Raw genomic sequence first — 18,652 nt, 5'->3', positions numbered from 1 at the left:
CTGGATGAATAATGTATCCCCTCAAGGCACATAGAACAGCTATAGACGGACACAAACAAGTCTTACGGATAGATGTTAAACATGAAAACATTCTATGCATACTGCGGGCAGCCATTCAGATGCACAGATAATTTTGAGGTTGGTGGGTTAGGATAGAATGGCCTCTAGAGATGTAGGTTTCAAAAGGAAATCCTTGCTCTCACAGATAAAAATAAGTTCCTAAAATTACATTTCAAGAACTATTCTTTAAGAAAAAAGGGATTTTGGTGGCAACTTTTTTCCCATTTTTTCTACTTTAACCTTTTGAATACAATAATATATATATATATATATATATATATATATATATATAATATTTTCAAACATCTAGTTTCACCATTAATGTATGGGAGGGATCAAAGTCCACTGCATGTCATAATATAGTGTATCTCCAAATAGTTCACATAGAAATTTCAGAATCCACATGAGCATAATAAAATTCCCTGTTTAGGAATGCAGAGGGAAGAAAATAATTCTGAATTGGTGACAATTTAAACCATAGAATGACTTAAGGCAATTGTGTTAATTTTAAGTACTTGAAGTAATACTCATGGCTTCAAGAACAAATACAGTTTATGTGGGTTATTGCTACGCTTTATTATTTTTGAATGGAAGTAGGGCAAAGCCACCAATAATGAGAATGACAGAACACAGATGGGTGTGTAACTGCTGGCATCAAATGCCACCTCTAGGATCTTACAGGAAGAGTCGCTTTATGAAATAGATGACTCACATAGAGTCAGGCAGTTATATAAAATGTATGCCGCTACAGTGCTTTCAAGGGCTCTCAAAAACCATGTGCTTCCATAAGTAAGCTAAACATCCACCCACGATCTTGTTCAGATTATTAGTTCCTTGGAACGCCATCCTCCCATCCCTACCATTTCCCCCCCAAGAGGTCAGATTTCAGCCAGATATTTCAAGCAGATATTCAACCAGAACATGGATTCTGGCTCAGAAAAATTATGACTATAAACGGCATATTCAGTATTTTATTTTTCCATCTTGCCAACAAGATTTATTAAAATTTAAACTTGAAAAGAGTAATATAACGTTTACATTTTTACTGATAACATGAGAATCTGAGAAGTGTATCATCAAGTATATCTCCGGTTAGCTTTCTATAAGGCCAAAGTATCTCGACCTGAAGAAATACATTCTTTTTAAAGTTACTGTTTTTCATTTAAATTTCACAGAATTGTAATTTTTTTTAACCTGAGGGGGAAAAAAACTGTTTTCTCTAGCTCCATCCATGTCATTGCAAATGCCAAGATCTCATACTGTATCACTGTTGAGTAATACTCCATTGTATAAATATACCATATCTTCCTTTTTTTTTTTTCTCTCGGATCTAGGATTTAGGTTCAGATTAGGGAACGGGTGAGAGTATGTGTTTGGTATCCTGCAGTTCAGAGACCTCACCTGAGACAATTTCATATCAATCTAAGGATGTCAAGTCATAAGAATTCTTCTAAATAAATGAGAAAACGAATCCTTTTCAAGGCTTGACATAGAACGTTCTTTATTTAAAACAGCTCCTTCTGCCAAATTCTACTACTTAAACCATATGAGTAAAGAGGCCAATATCATGCTAATCAGAGGCACTCCAGCAACCTATATCAATTATTACAATGTCACATCTTGGGTGTCCCTCAACTTAATCTACTTGCATTTCAGCTTCTACTATCATAACAATTTTAAAGTATGGATTTAATCAAAACAATTTTTAACATTTTCACTTCAAATTTTGACATGTTTTGCTTACCAAATGAACAAGGATGAAAACTCTTGGCAAGGAATTGTGATACTTGCTAAATCATGGATTTTATATTAGGCTGCTATTTGACCTAGTAATTATACTTTTAGAAATCTATTCAATTCTATAGTAATTATCAGAAAAGAAGAAAAGACAACACAGGGGCACCTGGGTGGCTCAGTTGGTTAAGCATCTGACTTCGGCCCAGGTCATGATCTCATGGTCTGTGAGTTGGAGCCTCGCATCAGGCTCTGTACTGACAGCTCAGAGCCGGGAGCTTGCTTCAGATTCTGTGTCTCCCTCTCTCTCTCTGCTTCTCCCCTGCTCATGTCTCTCTCTGTCTCTCTCTCAAAAACAAATTTAAAAAAAAAAAAAGAAAGAAAAGACAACACAAAAAAGATGTTCAATATAGCATTATTTATAATCATAAATTTTCAAAAAAGACTAAAAGGTCTAGAATGGGGATAAACATTTTTGAGAGGCAGAGTTGAAGTTCAAAATGCTCGTGAGACAGGGTAAAGGAAAAACAGCAGCACAGAAGAATAAGCTGAATTGTTTCAACACTCTAAAATGCTGGCCAAAAAGTAAAAAGTCAGATCTATTATAAAATTAATGCCGTATTGCTAAAGTGTGGGAGTATAGAAACTTTATTTACTTCTTTATATATTTGGTATTTAAGTTAAATTCACTACCTACACATTACTTGTATAATCAAAAATTATTTAAAATGCAGGATTTATCTTTTTAAAAATTGTATCTAAATTTGTTCTACCTTATGGGGCTTCCGTGCTTCAACCATAAGAGTTGACACTGTGTATTCTCACACAATGGACAAGCTTACTTTGCAATCCCCTCTTTAGTACTGTCACGACAACCACTCCATTTTTAAGTTTATTTATTTATTTTTGAGAGAGAGCAGGGGAGGGGCAGAGAGAGAAAGACAGAGAGAATCCCAAGAAGGCTCTTCACTGTCAGGACACAGCCTGACACGGGGTTCGAACTCACAGAGGGCGAGATCATGACCTGAGCCGAAACCAAGAATCGGATGCTTAACCAACTGAGCCACCCAGGTGTCCCTCCATTTTTCCCTTAATATTATATACTAATAATTGCTCTTTTAAATAGTAGCATTGCAAATTTTTCTTACTTTACCACAATATTTCCTAAACATCGAGCCTTCAGTTTTTGCATGTTGTCATCCAAAATCATAACTGCAAAGTAAAATATAAACAAATATAAATTTGAATAAAAATGCATAACCTTAAAGCTTAAACCTTTCCATATTTTCAATATCCAGCCCCCAAAACTGTGCCTTTAAAGGTATCTTTTAAGTCCTATGAGACCATGAACATATATCACTATGCTACCATCTTACAAAAAATTAAAAGAGCATATGCTTTGATTCCTAATAAGATTATGAATTTTCCTTCACAACCTCCGTTAAATAAAGACATCGTATTTCAAACATGCTGTTCATTTCATAATCTATGTTTATATCCACTTCAACATATCTTTCTATTCTGTCAAAAACATTAAAAATATATCCAGTTTTTCAAAACTTAAAGGAAACAAATCAAGTTCTTAAATACACCAAAAAATATATCTCAAGTAATAAAAATAAACTATTTAAAAGCCTGGAAAACCCCTTTTTTTCCCTAATTTGAGGCTGAATATCCACTTATGAGCCTTAAAGCTCCATTTAACCTTCCCAAATATTATCCCAATGCTTTCTGTGCTAAGCTGTTACAATCCTGAAATATTTTAGGAGGCCGAAGCCTGTATCCCCATTCAGCAACCGCTAGTGCAAACTGGAAATGAGGATATATCATGTTTTAAGCTCTAATTTATCTTGTATGCGTCCTCATCCATCCAGGTTATTCTACTGAGTGAAGCTATGAGAAAAGAAGGACATTGTCCCCAGGAAAAAATTAATCATCCCTTCTTTGTGTTCCCAGAGCACTTTGTTTTAAAATTCTATTTTGACAATTAGTAGTGGTGTAAATATCCCTTTCATAAGATGGTGAGATCATTAAGGGTGGAGGTCATGCCTAACTGTCCCCAAATCCCAGCACAGTGGTCAATTTACTCTGGGTCAATTTACTCAATTTACCCAATTGAGTAAATTGGGTAACTGTCCCCAAATCCCAGCACAGTGGTCAATTTACTCAATTTACCCTGAACAAGTATTACCCCTTCCATTTCTCTATATAAAAAGTGGGAGTAATTCCTTTCTCATAGTTTGTTACCAGAATTACTTGAAAAAAAAAAAGTGACAAGCTTGTGGAAGGTACTCAATGAATGTGAAATCGTTACATTACATTGAATATTTTTCACATAAAAAATGGTTTTCTTTCTTTTCCCAAGTGGATACAACTTATGCTTTGAATCTCTGACTAACCACAAAACACAAAAGTCATGAGTCATAAAGTCACTATTTCTTTGGTTATAAATACTTTAGTTCTAACATTTAACCTATGCTGTCTGTAAGCCATTGGCTTACAGACAACAAGAAACTTCTATACTGAAATTTCATGAGGCATCAAAGCTCAACTCATTCTTATAGCTGGATATAAAAATGGTACTGAAATTCTGAAAGGGAAATGTATTTAACATCTCCCATAAACATTAGCCCCTAAAAATGGCTCAACACAAAGCATTTTTTCTGATAAAAGGAATAGGGATGACAGAACTGTTCAAAGTGAGGCTATCACTAAAGCTGGGTTCACCTTCCATGCCTGGAAAAGTCACCGACTTCACAGAATGTCTATTTCTGCTCTAAAAAAAAATCTTAAGTGTCTTTTTATAAATACATCTGCTAGACTAAACCGAATGATCTCCATTTCCTTAACTAATCATTGTCCTGAAAAGAAAATGCATGTTATTTTAACATGTTACTTTAGAGAAGCAAGGACAAATCTCTGTATTTCATAATTTACATGCAAATAGGAACTCTATGTAGGAACCATATTCTGCCACCCAAAGATGGGTCCTCATGAATCTATGAAGCTAAATTGTGTGACCTTATGCAAATAAAATAACTTCTGTTCTTCATTTTCCTTGTCTGGAAAATGAATGTGTAAGTCTAAATTGAGTAACCTCGTCCGGCTTCTCTGAAATCTCAGCACACTACTAGGTGAGACTTAGTTCAGTCTGTTTACTGGCAAGAGCTTGCATTAATGCTTCGTTGTGACCTTATGAAGCATGTGGTATTATTATTCCCATTTAGAAATAAGGAAATTGAATTTTTGGAAAGTTAGGTGAATTGTTGCAAAAGTTATACAACTAGAAAGTAGAGCCCAAGGGGAATTTCTGAACTATTATAACCACTACCAACAATCTCAAAACAAATATTTAAAATATATTGTATCTCATTTTCACATACCACTGGCATGAATGAAATGATTTTTCTATTTGGAATCTTTAGGCTTTATCTTTAACCAACGAGGTTCAGAAGATTTGTCATCACTCCTAAATTAAAAGGTAGCATATATATAATGGAAAGAACTACAGCTTTTGTGAGAAAAACAAGCAAAGACATAAACAAAAAAATAAAACATGATGGTGGGCATTGTCTACAGCACCTAACCAGCCATGTTACCTCAGCAAAGTTATTCAGTCTCTCTGGGCACCAGCTAACTCATCTTTAAAATGGTAATGATACCTCTAAATTAAATATACTTCATCATTAAATGAAATGATGTATGCAAAGTACTCCATACCTAGCAAATATTCCATACATATTAATTTCCCAGCCATATTCTTAATGTGCCTTATAAATATTATTTTCTTGGTTATGACAGTCATGTAGGATATGTCCTTGGAAGTTAACAATCTTATTTTTTATCAAATTGACTAATAACAATATTAAGGCATTTATTTTCAGTACAAAGTATTCATTCAATCAAATGCTTTTAAGTACCTACTATGCATTTTGGTTCGCATTAGACACAGAACAAATACCAAATGTATTAACCTTACATATTTCAAATGATCAGAATCATTTCTCACCATTGTATCCTGGAACACTTTTTCCTGCTTGTCCTGGAGGAGGGGTTTTAGAATTACCTAATCCGATGCATGAGGCTGTAATTGGGGATCCAGTCTCTGGAGAAATAAATATTATGTATCATTTAATATTTCAACTTGAAATCATGATGTTTCCTCAGTGTATGCATTTCTCCCTGCCCCCCACCCCACCGTTTCTCAACAAATTTAACTGCATGAGGAATAGATAAATAGTGTAAGTGTATTATTTAAAAATGAAAAAAAATATATTAGCAATCTATACCACATCAACATTTTTAAAACTTAAGGATACAAACTGAGAATAACATATATTGTAATGCTTCTTCTAAAGAAAAGAAAGGCCTCTCTAATGTCCTTAGTTATGAATCAAAAGGCATGAAAAATGGAGAATTACGTGACTGAGAATGAAAAAAAAATTTTAACATGTATTCATTTTTGAGAGACAGAGAGAGACAGAGTGTGAGTCAGGGAGGGGCAGAGAGAGAGGGAGACACAGAATCTGAAGCAGACTCCAGGCTCTGAGCTGTCAGCACAGAACCCAACAGCACGGGGCTCGAACTCACGAACCGTGAGATCATGACCTGAGCTGAAGTCAGACACGTAACTGACTGAGCCACCCAGGCTCCCCATGACTGAGAATTTTACAACACACGTTAAACACTAAAAGATCCCTAGTAAAGATGCCTTCACTTAATTCACCTAGTTATTTTACCATGGTAAATAACAGCTACTTGTGAAATATTTTCTGTTATTTATGGATTAATCTCTAAAATTAGTAATCCAAAAATTTTGGGGAATATATGAACAATATCAACTCGAATTTTTCAAGAACTACCCCTGCTTACAGACCTTGCATCTGAACTTGAACTTAACAATGCTTTGTCAAACTGCTCTCAGCCTGCTGTTCCTGAACTTCCTAAAGTCTGGCAGCCAGGCGTATAAGAAGGAAGGAAGAAAGGAACGGAGGGAGGAAGGACATTACTGTATGCTGATGATTTCATCAAGAGCAGACACTTAGCCACCGTTAACCTGCATCAATTAACAAAAATGATAGATTAGTTTTCTCTATCTCAAGTTGCTAACCGAATAACAGCAGCTATTATATGATATCCGTAAGTTCTGAAAATGATTATTTTTATGGACAAATGCATTTGTTATTATTGGTAAACACAAGTTTGGGGTTAAGAGCTCTTTTAAATATGAGGCACGTGTGTTGGAGGAGCTGGATAAGAGTATTGACAGTGAAAAGTTCTGGAACTACTGGCTTAATATTATACACAGAAACATACACGTACATATCCCCAAAGGATTAATTGTCAAACCAATTGGGTCCAGGGGAATCCAAAATATTAAAAAACATCTATCTTCCTAAGGACTCAGAATGTATTCTTTCCACTATGGTTTCTATCATAATTTTTCATACATTTATATCACTTTAGCATGGTGGGAGGAATTTATTACTGTTCTTTACTTTCCAGAGCAGCTCAGTTTATTATTCACATTTTATGGATGGTGGCTCGGCTGGCATCAATAACAGAAGATGGACCCTCGAACATTAAAACACAGTTCCTAAGTCACAGTCCAGTGCTTAAGATGCTAAGCCATATGGTCACTGCTGAGGAGAAGCAGCAAGTAACCAGAGCAGACGTTTCTGATGTTTAACAAAAAATTCTCAAGTACTTTCATACTATGAAAAAAAAAAAAAAACAGGCATTTTATGCAATGGCATTCCATCAGTCATGCAATACCCCTGTCCTTTCTTCCTACGGTGCACATGAAGCAGGGAAGGAAGCCCCCTTTTTGGAAAGGTTAGCAACATTTTCCCCTCTGCCTTTTTAAAAATGTCTCAGTACTGACCTCAGCTGTCCTCCAAAACTGACAGAGACAAGAACAGTGTGATGACAAGAAGCAACCCTGTCGAGTGAGGCGCTTAAAGGAAGGTATACAGACAGAGCGAGGTGACAACAGGGGCAGAAGCTACTAGGACGCATGAGGAAGGGAGAGGTCCCCTTTATGGAGCCTCTGTTCCCTCTCCCACCCCAAGGCGGGGGAGGGGGAAAGCAGCTGCTAAAGTACATCTTCTATGTTAAAAGTGTGTCTCATCAAGTTTAGTTTATCACTAGAGGCACTCCAATCATTTCAAGTTCAAACTCTCTACATTTCTAAACTCCATAAAGCCTCTTAGCAACTTGTCAAGAGATGGCCTCAGAACCTACAAATGAACCTTCCAATGACTTCAGGACCTGCTGTCTCAGAGAAGCAAACAGAAACCACAACAACAAAGCTCTAACTGTACTCTGCTTCATCTCGTCTCCATGCTGACTCTCATGAAAGATGCCGGCCCTCTGCCCTTCTTATACCACCGGGAGAGAGGGGATGGGGGCTAGAGGAAGCGAGAATAAAACCTAGTCTTAAAGAAAGACACAAGAACAAGTTAGCGAAGCACGGTCAGTATGTCCTGCCTAAGTAAGTTGACACTATGCATACTTCCTGAGATTCTTAAGCATCTTTGTATAGTGACTACATATTTATAATCTTTCCAACCTTCCGCTGTTTTGTTATAACCAATGACTGTTAAGTTAAATGAACAGCCTGTTCTATAAGATTACTTTGACTCACGTTTAAGGGCAATGAAAAGGATTATCCATTCAGGTACTTAAAGTAGATACTGTAGGTTTATACTTGGAACATTAGTAATTTGAGTGCCTTGTTGATTTTATTTTGTTATTCATTTGGGGGTTTGGGAAAAGAACTGTTGGTAGTGACATGTAAAAGATACATTCAGATGAAATGACAGTTTCCAGGATTCTCCACACAGGGAGCCATAGTTAGGACCAAAGTGGGATAAGAAAGACCATAATGGTTGCTATAGAAACTTTGGTTGTCTCTCTGTATACCTCTGAACATCCTGAGACCCAAAGAATGTACTGATCCACCTGCATGGCAAGCACACTCGTGTGCTCACACATTCATGCACACAGACTGTGTCGCCACCCTGGCTCTCAGGCTTGTCCAGGTGCAAAGTAGGCTTCTGGTTGGGGAAAGCCCTCAGGCACACTGCCGCCCTGACCCAAACTTCTACGGACTCCCAAAGCCCCATTGCGAAGATGTTCTTAAAACATCTGCTTCACACTGCCCAGGCTATAATTAACTGGCTAGCAGTTATCTAAGAAGACAGGAAATCCGGACGTCACACTGAGACTGAGAAATGGCTGCATTTAAACCAACCAGAACATTCTTTTGAGGAAAAGAATTGGATGCTTCATTTGGAGAAATCTTTCCAAAGATACCTAATCTTAGAAAGAGACACCCAGGAAGAAGGTGGCAGGGAGGTGAAGGCTGTGAAGAAGACGTTAGATTGGTACATTTATATTCATACTGCATTAACAGCTAATGCAGACACTTCACTTTTTTTTTTTTTTTTTTTGGTATCTTTACTGCCTCTCCACCTTATTGCATTGGTGAGCTATTACTTGGAGGATTTTTCCCTAAAACCTCTAACTCTATGAGAACATACGTTTTTTTAAATATGAATTATGCTGTGTTATGCTAAATGTTTTTTGTTTATGTTATTGCATTTAATCCAACTACACAGGGAGATAGAAAGAAAAGGGATATTCTTTTTACAAATGAAAAATACTAAGGACTGACCTAGAAAACTGAAACCATTTTTCCTGGTTGCATAGTTCTTACAGAAAAGGATCAGAATGAAATAGAAAAGCATACCACTTGTGAGGTTCTTAAGTAGAAAATGAAGGGCTGAAGAGAAATCACCTGGACTGTGTCTCAGAGGAAGAAAAATCCTTGCGATAGACAGTGAGCCCAGTCTCTCTGATTTGCAAATGGAAGTAATGGTGGGACACAGCACTTATTAGCAAATATTTATTGAGCAGCTACTATGTGCTAGGTGCTGTCATCAGAACTGGGGCTAGGACAATGAACAAAAGTGACCATGATTCCCACTGTCGTGGAGCTCACATTCTAGCCAGAAAGACAAACAATAAAAACACACATAAAACATATGACATGTTAAGGAGTCATAAGCACTAAGAAAATTTTTGAAAGCATAGACGGGGTGTGTGATGTGATGGGGAAGAATCGCGATTTTAGATTGGGTGGGTAGCAAAGACTTCTCTCAGAAGGTAACATTTAAGTGAAGGCTTGAAACGAGTGAGGACCTGTGTCACATGACATCTAAGGACAAAGAATCCAGGAGGAAGGAACCACAAGGGCAAAGGTCCTGAGGTAAGCTTATTTGTAGAGTGTTTGAGGAATGGTTAGTCAGCTAGTGTTACTGAAGCAGAATAAAGGAGGAAAGTGTTAACAGGGAATAAGCTCAGATAGGTAGTGAGGAGACAGATCATTTGAAAGTTCTTTGAAGTCCTTGTAAGACCTCAAGCTTTAGTTCTGAGTGATGCTGAATGCTAATGAGGGCTTTTGAACAGAAAGTAATGAATCGCAACAATGCTAATAAAATGTATGTAAATATCTGCACAACATTCAGTTCTATGGCCAAGTTTATTTTATTTGGGGTTTTGAGAGAGCTGTATGTGAGAAAATGCATGGACAGACAGATGTTGCATTAGAATGGTTGGTTCAGACACAGAGATTTCTGTGTCTTCCCGAACACTCAGGAACCAATTCACATGAAAATGCCCTAGACTAGTTGAAAGGCGAGGGTCCAGTCAGGTGATGCAGGGAAGACAACTGCCCACATCAACCAAAATAATCACTTTTGTTATATAAGTGTTAGTGTGTATATAGATCAGCACAACATTTCTGAAAGGCACTTTGGCAACTATAAAAACCCTTAAAAATGCACCTACTCTTTAACCCAGTGGTTCCACGTTAAGGAATATATACAAGGAAATGTTTGTAGACGTTCACAAATATTAAGCATCAAGGATATTTATCACAGTATTGTTTATATTGATGTTTAGAAGACTGTCCACAGAGATCAGTCCATATTAAGAATCAATGCAAAGCTACTCAAACATCATAGAATAATGTCTGATAGGAAATAATTTTTACAAAGTATTGTTTAGAAAATCTGTAAAACAGAATGCATAATATGATTCTTTTACGTAAGTAATATGCACTGAGCAAAAATACATATCTTGGCAAGATACACATTAAAATATTGACAAGTTATTTCTGAATGGTGAGCGAAGGGGAAATTATGTTGATCAATTCAGAAGGCTGTATCCACAACTTTGAAATGTACTCACTATGGAGAGTAGATTGGCTGCAATTTGTTGGATCCTCATCTTATTGAGAGGTGGGACCTATGTCCTCTTGATTTGATCTCAGCTACTTTTTGATGGCTCTAATAGAAAAGAGTAGAAGTGACTCTTTGTTTCCAGGCACAGGCCTTAAGAATTTTAGATCATTATCTCTGGAACCTCTGAGCTGCCATGTAAAATGGCCCATTATTCTGAATCCTGCAGGCTAAAAATGCCACTTGCAGGCATTTCCGTCAAAAGTCTTGACTGACTCCAACCTTGTGGCCATTCCCAGGCATGAGAGTGAAGCCATCTTGGACCCAACAGACCAGCCTATTCACCACTAAATACTGTCTGAGTTGTCTCAATCAAGAATACATGGAGTGTGGGGCCCCTGGTTGGCTCAGTCAGCATCCATCCTTGGTTTCAGCTCAGGTCAAGTTATGATCTCATTGTCTGTAGGTTTGAGCCCTGCATTGGGCTCTGTGCAGGCAGTGTGGAGCCTGCGTAAGATCCTCTTCCCTTCCCCCAGTCATGTGCAGTTGCCCTCTCTCTCTCACAAAATAAGTAAATAAACTTTATTTTGTTTTAAAAAAAGAGTACATGCAGTGTAAAACCTCTAGTTGATCGCTGCCCATACTCCTCATCCATAAAACCATAATATATGGTTGTTATTTTAAGCCACTCGGTTTTGGAGTAGCTTGGTTTTGTTTGTTTGTTTGTTTGTTAATACAGCAATGGACACTTGGAACACTGGCCACTAAAAATATTATAAAATCTTCCAAAAAAGAATCAGCGCAATTCTCAAAAAGAATTGTGCACATAATTATATGAAAACACTCTCTTCAAATCAGGTTCTTCCTGAGTGCTTGAGAATCATTTGAATCAGCAGAACCAAACACAGTCTAGTCCCTGACATTTTATGTTCAGGAATTGTTTGCTGACTAGTAAATACATATTTCTTCCATGGGTTTAGGCTCCAGTTCCCATTATTAAGGTCAGGGTTCTTAAAAAAATAAATAGCAGATCACAGAATAATGCAATCCCAAAATGAAATGGGGAGCGGGAGAAATAGAGGACTCAGAAGAGAAAAAGCTGTACGTTATCATTATAATTCTGTTCCAACATTTTCTTATCCCAAGAATGATATTAAAAGGTCAGGCCTCCAATACATATTTATGGAATTCTCTCTGAAAGGCATTTCTTTTAATGGGAAGGCAGTGTTAAGGGTGGAAAGACATGCCAAACAGAAATAGCAGCATGTTCAAAGGTTGAGAAGTTAGACCATCAAGGGACTGACTGCAAGACATTCAGCAGAGCAAAGCTCAGGGGTGTAGGGTGGACAAGAGAAACAACAAGAGACAAAGTCAGAGAGATGAGCAGAGGCAGATCAAAAAGTGCCTTCTGTGCCAGGGTAAGAAATTTGGATGTCATTCCAGGAAAAATGGGAGGCAGAGCGGGTTTTAGCAGAAGTGATTTGCTCAGAATTGCATTTTACAAAAATCTCTTCAGTTGCAAACTGGAGCACTAAACTGGGGATCCCAATCCAGAGCAGAAGTCACTTAGATGTTGGTGGTTTGATGAGGGGTGAGCTGTGGAAGATGAGATCAAATCTGAGTTACACTCAGAATCAGAGGGTCTTGGTGATTGTTTGAGTGTGGAGAAAGCGCAAGAGGGAGAGGTCCAGACAACCCCAGGGTTTTGGCTCATAAATGAAAGGCAATGCAGAAAGAAGAGTAGATGTGAGTGAGGGTTAAGAGGAAGAACACAGCGGCAGGTTCACAAAGCCCATCTCTGTTAATAAGAGCTCCCGCTGCATCTGAAAATCTGCCATTCTGTACACACTGTGGTTCTAGAAGCACTACATTTAAGCAATATGGATTTAGAAGTTGGTGGCCCATGCAGAGAGCTGAAGTCCTGGAAATCAATCAATTCAGCAGCCTGGTACCACTGAGTCATATTAATCACAGCATCATGATGGGCATAAAAGCAATTTGTAAAGAAACCATTCTCTCCAATTCTGAATCTATGCAGTGTGCTATAAATAACTTGAATGGTGGCGGCAGAGGGGAAGCAGAACAGTGAGATGTACACCGGTGAAAGAAAATCAATTGAATCTTTGTGTTCATGAGATGGTACGATTACAGTTTAAAATACTTAATTCAAAGCAGCCTAACTTTTTGTACTGGAAGCAGACCATTAATTTGAGTTGTGGTCTTATCCTTCTCCCTTACCAGCCCCTTACTGCCTCTAACTGTGGAGAAACTCATAAATTACCTGCAGTTAAGTTAGATAAGAAACGCTGAATTAATGAAGGCATACAATAAGACCTAGGAAGGGAGGAGTGGACAAAACAGAGCAATGAGAGTTCCCGTTTTAATCTTAACCAGCAAGTTGACTCCGGGAAATTAAACTCTCTATGATTACCTTTTCTCGTGTACAAATTGAACTCTTACGTTCCAAGTTTTCTTGAGTCTGGATTATCTACAGGCCAGGAGGCGAAAGATGGCCTTTATATTTATGAAAGGTGATTCAAAGAAAGGGAAGGAAAAAGGAAAATATTTATTGAGAGTTCCTGTAGGTCAGAAACTCTGCTGCATTGTTTGTACACATTTCACTTCACTTCAAGCTTCCTACAAGCCCGTGAGATAAAGTGCCCGCAGAAGATCAAGGCCTTGCCTATAGCTGCAGAGTGAGTGTTGCACCAGGATCGAAAGGCAGTCCTGTTAGGAGTCAGCATCACTTTTCACTACCTACACTGCTTTTCCAAGGAGAACAGTCACCTGTGGTTTCTGAAATTAGAACTGACAGTACAAGAGGAATTGGGAAGTATTTGGGGGGGGGAGGGTCAGTGGGTCCATGATGTAGGGGTTTATAAGCAACAGGGGGAAAATCAAATTTCCAGACAGTAAGGTTTGTCAAGGAAGGGTTTAGGAACTCTTTTTTCTTGTAGAGATCAACAAAACCATAACATATTTTTGCCTTTCAAGAGTGGATTAAATGTGATTCTTGCCCAAGGTAGGAGGATTAGAATGGATGACATTTCAAAGGCCAAACCAACTTTATATCATTCGTTGATTTTACAGTGTTTAGTCTCTTGTGAAAACATGACCACGAATACAATGAGTACAAACAAATATTCTAAAAAGCAATTATACATATCCAAACTATTTCACGTAATCATATTTGAAAAAAAAAAAAAGAAACGATGTTCTTTCCACATGATCATAATATAAAGGTGACAACGTCTGATTCAAAGGGTGGTATTTGACTTGGAAGATTCATTTTCAGATGGATTAACAATTTGTAAACAGTTATTCACTTTCAGAAAGAAAAGCCTTGTGAAGCCTGCCTTACATTTGACAAGAGATTATTCCTTCCACAAATCAAATTCATGTAGCTTACCTCTAAGCCCCTGCTTCTCAAATTATCAGTAAAAATTACCTACCTTAAACTAATGAAGATTGCTCTAAATGAAAAAAAAAATCCTGTTGCCAGGCAACAAAGATGGCATCAGGACTTTCTTCTCTCTCACCAGATGGATAGTGTCAGCATCACTAGCTGAACATTGCTGAGAAGCCACTGAATCCATAAAACTGTTTTTTCCCCAATCACAACTTCTCATGCTAAACTATGTAAAAATTCTTCCCCATGAATGAAAAAAAGAGATGAACTTATTTTTGACTGTGACATTGAAAAAAAAGTGCAGCAGACAGTAGTAATCCATTCACATAACTAAAGACTCTGCATTCTACTATTTGAAAGTAGCATACGGTACATCCTGGACAGCCCCATTCATGGGCAAAGGCATTGTCAGTCCAGTGCAGTTCAACCCAGTGAACTGGGTTCCACAGTGTGTATTTCAAGAGTTTAGTGCAATCCTTTGTCTTTGAAAACAGAGGCCTGTACTTTAATGAAGCCACAGCAACTGAATTTGATGGACTCAGACATGAAGCAAAACCCAAAAGCAAGGAATAACAGAGTCCAAAAGTGAACCTAGGAAGGCAGCATTTGGTTGTACACAGGTCTCTCACTCTGAGATCTGCAGCCATGGGAGGTTTTGCTAGTAGCTCTTGGCACCCAAACTATAGAAAATATGTTTTAAATAAAGATAGAATCTTCAAGGTAAATCACCAAGAAGATGCTTCCCTCACTGTCATCTCAGCCATGTAAGGCCTCTTATGCCTGAGTCCTAGAAAAGCATTTTGCGATAAAATATACAGGATTTCACGTGAGGCACAAGTACATTTAAGTTAGAAGAAAGTCATAAATTTTTCACACAGTTGTACATTTATTTTAAAAAAGGCAGAAATAGGGGAGCCTGGGTGGTTCAGTAGGTTGAGCATCAGACTTTGGCTCAGATCATGATCTCGCAGTTTGGGAGTTCCAGCCCTGCAATGGACTCTGTGCTGTCAGCACGGAGCCAGCTTCAGATCCTCTGTCCCCCTCTCTCTGCTCCTCCCCTGCTTACACTCTTACTTTCAAACAGTAAATAAAACATTTTAAAAAGGCAGAAATAACAAGAGTCATAAAGCTTCCAACGATGAATTCCAAAGATGAAGAAAAGTCCCTACTGTAGAGTAAATTTAGGGCTCCAGACTGACAGATTGGAATCTCTCAGCAAAAAGTGTACCAACTTACTTATAAAAGCAGAATGTCTGAGAAAGCAGGGGTAATAAGGGAGAGGATGACCCAAAACAGCAAGTGGCTTCAACTTTGATACCCTACCTATCAAATCCTCAAATGTTGGCTGTTTCACAATTAGTCTACCTAGAAGGAATGAGACAGTACTACATTTGAAATGTACCATTTTCCACAGAGGTCTCTGCTTAGGAGAATTGTTACTAAACTGTAATTACTTATTCCATTTTGTACTTTTGATTTTTGTAAAGAAAATGTATTGCTGTCTTTAAAAAAATACTTGGGCTGGGGCACCTGGGTGGCTCAGTCGGTTGAGCGTCCGACTTCGGCTCAGGTCATGATCTCACGGTTCGTGGGATCGAGCCCCGCATCAGGCTCTGTGCTGACCATTTACCCAGCCTGGAGCCTGCTTTGGATTCTGTGTCTCTTCTCTCTGCCCCTCCCCCACTCATGCTTTGTCTCACTCTGTTTCTCAAAAAAATAAATATAAAAAAAAATTTTTTAAATACCTGGGCTAAAGGATCTTGTCGAGATAAACCTAAGACTAGGGACTGAATTGGGTCAGCCTAACTAATTTTTGTGGTTAAAACTGTGGTTGAGTTGTCTGTTCTTAGGAAGTATATCCTACTACACTGTGCGAAAAAAAGGATTATTGTGTCAAGTGGCCTTGACATATCTTAATAAGGTAGTATTGGGGGGGGGGTGTGCTTTTAAGATCAATGATTTTGATTTAAGAACTGGCATGACAGAAGTTTGCTGAAGGCTTTGAATCCACTTTAACAAAATCCAAAATTATCAGATTCCTTCTCAAAGGAGGAAGATTTAGTCTATGTATAGAACATAGTGACTTCAGAACTGGCAACTGCAATTAAAACGGCAGCAGTTCAATCAAACAGAGAGAGAAATACTGTGATTACTCTGAGACCTAAGAACTCAGCAAAGATGGCTCAAGGCAGATAAAGTAAGATCAATAACTCAATTGTCACCAATGTCTCAATCTGTTAGGTGGCTACTGTTTTCTCATTGAAATCCCTCCTCAGGGTTTCTCAAATACTATGAAGAATCTTATTCCCTCATTAAAGTGATAGAAACAAAACAAGTAAACAAACAACAAAACCACCCAGTGCCGCTCAAGTTGGTAGCTATTACATCATCACTACTTCATCACTACTTGGGTACTTGAAATACTTTCAATGTAAGCTCTGTATCTTCTGATGGGAATCACACAGACAATATTCTGACAGCAGATAGAAAGAATCACGGATTCCTTTCATCTCAACCCTTTACCTACCAAGGTGTTCTTTATTAAAGTCTTTGTGGAACTTTGGTATTCTAACCTCACAGTCATTGTCTTTAATTAACTGACTGGTAGCATGTGAAAAAATAGGGTTTCTACTTAACTAACATTAAAAAGTGGGATGCCAAGCTGTTTTGTTACAATCACTTTAAACCAGTATCATGTCTTACAGTAAATGGAAAGGAAAGGAAAGGAAAGGAAAGGAAAGGAAAGGAAAGGAAAGGAAAGGAAAGGAAAGGAAAGGAAAGGAAAGGAAAGGAAAGGAAAGGAAAGGAAAGGAAAAGGAAGGAAGAAAACCTCTAAAAAGAATAAGGTCTACTGTGTTTTGGGTTCTAGTAGTTAGTCTCTGAAATTTAAGGAATCTTTTTTTTTTTTTTTTGTATTTGGCCATTCACTCATAAGGAAAATGATTCCTTTATAGTTATCTTCAGACAGGGGCGCCTGGGTGTCTCAGTAGGTTGAGCATCCGACTTTGGCTCAGGTCATGATCTCACAGTCCGTGAGTTCGAGCCCCTGCGTCGGGCTCTGTGCTGACAGCTCAGAGTCTGGAGCCTGCTTCAGTTTCTGTATCTCCCCCTCATTCTGCCCCTGCCCTGCTCGTGTTCTGTCTCTCTCTGTCTCTCTCTCTCTCTCTCTCTCTCTCTCTCTCTCTCTCTCTCTCAAAAATAAATAAACATTAAAAAAAGATATTTATAGTTTAGTCAGAAACACAACAACAACAACAACTTCCTGCAAAGGACACCATGCACTGCACAGTGCTTTCCAAAATTGTGCTTTGTATCTGATTTTTGGAAAAGCTAAAAATGATTAATAACAGTAGGGTGTTTTATCTGGTGATGTATACCTGAGGATAATGAAGTTTTGGCTGTTTATTTATTTTTGCCCATGAATTACCATATCTTAATGGGACGACTGTCTATTCTCTTAATCTCTCCTTTTTGTTTTGTTAAATTTTTAAATTTTATTTATTTATTTATTTAGAAAGAAAGCACGAGTGGGAGGGGCAGAGAGAGACAGAGAGGGAGAGAGAGAGAATCCCAAGCATGGGGCTCAATCTCACAACCATGAGATCATGACCTGGGCCAAAATCAAGAGTTGGACACTTAACTGACTGAGCCACCCAGGTCCCTTAATTTCCCCTGTTTAAACTATAATTGCAGCACCTCTGTTTCTCTTGCCCTATGTATAACAGAAAATGAAAGATTCAGTCAATTATGCAGATATTTTCAATCATTTTATGGATAAGTTATGGTGAAGATAAAAAATCTGAATGAATGACAACAATTTGTCTTTTATTCAGATTTATGAATCAAATATATACAACTCTCCTATCTAAATTTAGCAAGACAAATTTTCTTTATGAAAGCATTAAGTGTTTACATTAGCACAATCCAAAACAAAGGCTTAATATTTCAGTCATGTTGAATAATGATATTTTTATTTAAATGCTCCTGCAAGGAGTTGATTGGTTCTCAAATTTTCCACAGATTAGTTCTCAGTTTAGAATCTTATATATTATTTAAATCAAATATTAAAGAGTGTTGATATCAAGGGGCCAAAAGAGAATGCCAGTCACCAGAAATCTGTTGTTGCTAATACAAATTTCACTAACGTAACAAAAACAACATGGTAATGAAATGGATTGACTGCAGAATGCCTTCTTATAACTCA

General features: G+C 37.7%; 1 protein-coding gene across 2 annotated transcripts in view; it reads right to left on the bottom strand.

The window, feature by feature from the left end:
- ACSS3 (acyl-CoA synthetase short chain family member 3) overlaps positions 1–18,652 on the bottom strand; it is a 152,094-nt gene that overhangs the window by 24,868 nt on the left and 108,574 nt on the right. For both annotated transcript variants that reach the window (XM_015063671.3, XM_053226541.1), the window contains 2 exons: positions 5,804–5,899; positions 2,943–3,006 (listed from right to left, as the gene is read on the bottom strand). In XM_015063671.3, the coding sequence (XP_014919157.2) occupies positions 2,943–3,006; positions 5,804–5,899 (160 nt within the window). The remainder of the gene's footprint in view (positions 1–2,942; positions 3,007–5,803; positions 5,900–18,652) is intronic.

The sequence above is a fragment of the Acinonyx jubatus genome, chromosome B4 (genome assembly GCF_027475565.1).
Source record: "Acinonyx jubatus isolate Ajub_Pintada_27869175 chromosome B4, VMU_Ajub_asm_v1.0, whole genome shotgun sequence".
NCBI lineage: Eukaryota > Metazoa > Chordata > Mammalia > Carnivora > Felidae > Acinonyx > Acinonyx jubatus.
This window is presented reverse-complemented; position numbering and strand designations above follow the sequence as displayed.